At 39.2% G+C, this 4611-nt stretch overlaps 1 protein-coding gene across 1 annotated transcript; it reads left to right on the forward strand.

The window, feature by feature from the left end:
- The first annotated feature begins 1707 nt into the window (after positions 1 to 1707).
- On the forward strand, positions 1708 to 2652 carry LOC121476030 (olfactory receptor 51S1). The gene has a single exon (XM_041729755.1). It carries the CDS (start codon positions 1726 to 1728, stop codon positions 2650 to 2652), a length of 927 nt encoding a protein of 308 aa, XP_041585689.1. The 5' UTR covers positions 1708 to 1725.
- Positions 2653 to 4611: the final 1959 nt, after the last annotated feature.

Genomic DNA, 4611 nt, shown 5'->3' on the forward strand with positions numbered 1-4611 from the left:
CATGAATGACTATAGGATTTTGATGAATTCCTTTTCTGTGTCTATTGAGATGACTCTGATGTTTTTGATCTTTATTCTATTAATATGACATATTATTGTAACTGATTTTTTATTTTTATTTTATCTATTTATTCATGAGAGACGCAGAGAGAGAGGCAGAGACACAGGCAGAGGGAGAAGCAGGCTCCATGCAGGGAGCCTGACATGGGACTCGATCCTGGGTCCCCAGAATCAGGCCCTGGGCTGAGGGCAGTGCTAAACCACTGAGCCACCCGGGCTGCCCCGTAACTGATTTTAAAATGTAAAACCAACCTTGCCCTTATGGGATAAGCTGCACTTATATAATTCTTTTTACATGTTGCTGAATTTGATTTGCTATTACGTTAATATTTTTATATCTATTTACTTAGAGGTATGTTTATAGTTCTCTGTGATATCTTTGTCTAACTTTAGACTCAAGGTCACACTGTACTCCTAGCATGAGTTGGATATATATATGTGTGTGTGTATATATATATATATATACACACACACATATATACATTTATATAAATGTGTTTACATTTATATGTGTGTGTGATATATATAATTTCCCTACCACTGTCTCTTAACTAAGGAAACTGGAAGAGGTTTTAAGATGCATTTGTGAAGATCTGTTCTGGATTATTTGAATTTTAAATAAATGGGGCAGGGCTGCCTGGGTGGCCAGTTGGCTAAGCATCTGCCTTAGGCTCAGGTCATGATCCTAGGGTCTTGGGATGGAGCCCTGCATTGGGATCCCTGCTCAGCAGGGATTCTACTTCTCCCTCTCCCTCTTTCCTTTCCCCTGCTCATTCTCTCTCACTCTCACTCTCGCTCTTGCTCTTGCACTCTCTCTCAAATAAGTAAATAAAATCTTTAAAAAATAAGAAATAAAATAAATGGGACATAAGAGAAGAGTAGAGACTGCAAGGGTGAGATGACTATAGAATGATCTAGGGGATATGTTTGTGATTCATCAATTTACAGACTTTAAGTCATGAGAATAGGTAAGACCACTAAAGCAAAAGAAGATACCCAAATAAAGATCCCTCAAAATTGCCAAGATATACTTTTGATGGGACATAGCAAGGTGAATTGAGCATTTAACTTCTGAGAGGTAGAATTAGAAAAGGAGAAACTGGATTTATAAACAGCCAAAGCTCATTGAGAAATACATCAGTATAGGAAAATGAGTGCTCTTTGATTTAGTACTACAGGGTAATTGATGTTCTCTTTAAAGAGAGCACTTAAAGTACACTGAAATGTGAGTGTGTTAAAGCAGCACAGAAATCAGAATGTCTGGGGTTGGGGAAGGGGAGTGCAGAAAAGGTGTTTATAGGAGTGTAGACCCTCTCATATGTGTTTGCCATTGATGGCAGGACATGAGTTAGGATAAAGTTACAAGAAAATGCAGGGTTAAAGAAAAGTGGGGAAACAAGGGAGAGAAACAGATTTAAGGACAGCTTTAGAAAAATTGTCAAGACAAGAGATGACTATGGCATAGCTACTAGAACATATGTGCATGCAGGGAGAGAATGTGTGTGCTGGGGGCTGGGGAAGGAGGAGGCAGGCTGTTTTAGATGGCCTCATGCAAATGTGTCAGAATACCAAATAATCTTTCCCATCAGTTTTCAGGTTCCAGAATTCAAAGTGGGATCCTGAAGTATGTCAACATTCAACCAGGCAGCCCACAATAACACTTCAATGGCCCCCACCTTCCTGTTGGTGGGCATGCCAGGTCTGTCAGCAGTACCCTCCTGGTGGACAATACCACTCATCACCGTCTACCTTCTCTCTGCCCTGGGCAATGGTACTATCCTCTGGATCATTGCCCTGGATCCCACCCTGCACCGCCCAATGTACTTCTTCCTCTTCCTGCTGAGTGTGTCTGATGTTGGCTTGGCCACAGCCCTGATGCCCACCCTGCTGGGTCTTGCCCTTGCTGGCGTCCACGCTGTCCCTGCCTCAGCTTGCCTCCTACAGATGTTCTTTGTCCATGTCTTTTCTGTCATGGAGTCCTCTGTTTTGCTTGCCATGGCCTTAGATAGAGCACTAGCCATCTGCCGCCCTCTCCACTACCCAACACTTCTCACCAATGATGTTGTTAGCAAAATTGGCCTGGCTATAGCCTTCCGATGCTTGGGTCTCCACCTGCCTCTGCCATTCCTCCTGGCTCACATGCCCTACTGCCACCCACAGGTTCTGACCCATTCTTACTGCTTGCACCCAGATATAGCCCATTTGGCCTGTCCGGGAGCTTGGGGTGCATTCTATAGCCTCTTTGTGGTTCTGTCAGCCATGGGATTAGACCCCCTGCTTATTTTCTTCTCCTATGGCCTAATTGGCAGGGTGTTGCAAGGTTTGGGATCCAGTGAGGATCGCTGGAAGGCTGGTCAAACCTGTGCTGCCCATCTCTCTGCTGTGCTCCTCTTTTACATGCCCATGATCTTTCTGGCTCTCATTGACCGTCTCAGGGTGCCAATACCTCAGCCTGCCCATACTCTTCTCTCCTATATCCACTTCCTGCTTCCTCCATTGATAAACCCTATTCTCTATAGTGTCAAGATGAAGGAGATTAGAGAGAGAATACTCAAGAGGTTACAGCCCAGGAAGGTGGGTTGTGTTCAATGAAAAGGATGCCCCTCCACATTTGGTGGCTCAAGGCTACATGATACAAAGGTTTCCATGATAAGAACTCAGTTTGCCAAGTTAATCATGCATGAAATGGTCACTCAGGGACACATAAACACATATACATGGATGACATCTGCCTATCCTTACAAGTGTGCATGTGTATATTAAGGAAAGCTGACAAGCTCCAGAGAATGGCAGTGGTCTACCCATTGTTATACTACAGATCCATGGCATAGAGAGGCCAGGATCTAGGTCTTGTCACAATCACCAAATGTGTGTCTGTTGTTGTTTTGTTTTTATTAGTCTCCCCACCACATCTATACCCCAATAATTGAGGAAACTGGAAGAGTTAAACAGCTACGCAGCGGAGAAACGAAACGACAGAAACATATGATGACACTCTATGTGTATGTGTGTGTACATTGCTTTACAGACCTTTTCATGGATTTTGATATATATTTGTCATGTATGTAATCACATATCATTGATCTATTAGTATAGCCTCATACTCTGACTTAGTTAAAGTTGTATAAGGTGATCTTCCTCTCATAAAACAAACAAAAGCTTTGGAATCATAAGAAATATTATTTTTGTAGATCAAATGTGAGAGAATCAATGTTGATTGATGATAAGCTTCACATCCAAGGATATATGATAGATTTTTCACTTATTAACACCTTTTAAAATTTTTTCAATAAAATTATTTGCATTAAATATATTTCTATAGTTTTAAAATGTATGATTTTGTTGCTTTTATAAATAAAATATTTCCCTATTTCTATTTTCATGTACATAATGCTATACTGAGAAAAAAAATCTTTATCTTTCATTAATATATATTTTACCAAGTTATCATATGAATTACAGTAGATTTTTATTTTTGGATTTTATTTGTATTTAGCATATGTAAGTAAAAATAGGTGATTGGTAACTTTTCCTTACTATTCATACAATTTATTTCATTTTACTTATGTAATTTATTGGACTATGAAATATTAAGAATGAAAGTGAACATTCAAATCTTATGTTTTATTTTAACAGAAGTGACATTAATGTTTCACCTATTAGAACAGCGGTTGGCTGCTAGATCTTTGGGTAAATTTTCAATATTTAAATAATATATATATATGTATTCCAATTTTATTGATTTTAATAAGCTTATTCAATGAATCCTATTAAGTGCTTTTTCAGCACCCATTAATATAATTATCTGCTTTACAAAAAAAGATTTATTTATTTATTTGGGAGAAAGAGAGCACACACACGAGAGGGGAGAGAGGCAGAGGGAGAGGCAAAGAGACCACCCCACACACACTCACCACTGAGCATGGAGCCCAACCCAGAGCTTGATTCCAGGATCCTGAGATCATGACTTGAGCAAAAACCAAGGGCTAACAGCTTAAAAGATTAAGCAACCCAGGCACCCCTATAATTGTCTGCTTTAATGTGTTATTCAATTTCTGATATTGAAACATCTTTATTCTCTTGTGATTATAGAAGAAGACATTTTAAGTGAAAAGTAGCAAATTGAATCCACCTAGTTCCAAAACAAGAGCATACAATATGTCACGATATACTCTAGGAAGGCAGGAACAGTTAGTTATATTCTCATCTCATACCAAGCTTCTCTCTAAGGCATATTATACATTCTCTTATTAAATTAGATACTTAGTCTCTCCATTTCACAAATGAGAGTACTGAAATAGAGAATTTAAGAATTCCTAAAATATATAAAATTAGTTGCAAAGGCAGCATTTAATTCAAATTTGCTTAATCCAAAGCCCCTGCTACAAAATACTTCTTTAAAATTATTGAATGGAGAGACATCCTGGTCTTGAGGCACCGGGAATGAGTTTCTGAGAAACCCTGCTTCTCCTAAAGTTTACCCTTTCTTTCTCCCTAGTACACCCACCTCCAGCTTCTCTTTTATTTACTGAGAGTGGAGTGATGTAAACA

The sequence above is a fragment of the Vulpes lagopus genome, chromosome 15 (genome assembly GCF_018345385.1).
Source record: "Vulpes lagopus strain Blue_001 chromosome 15, ASM1834538v1, whole genome shotgun sequence".
Classification (NCBI taxonomy): Eukaryota; Metazoa; Chordata; class Mammalia; order Carnivora; family Canidae; genus Vulpes; species Vulpes lagopus.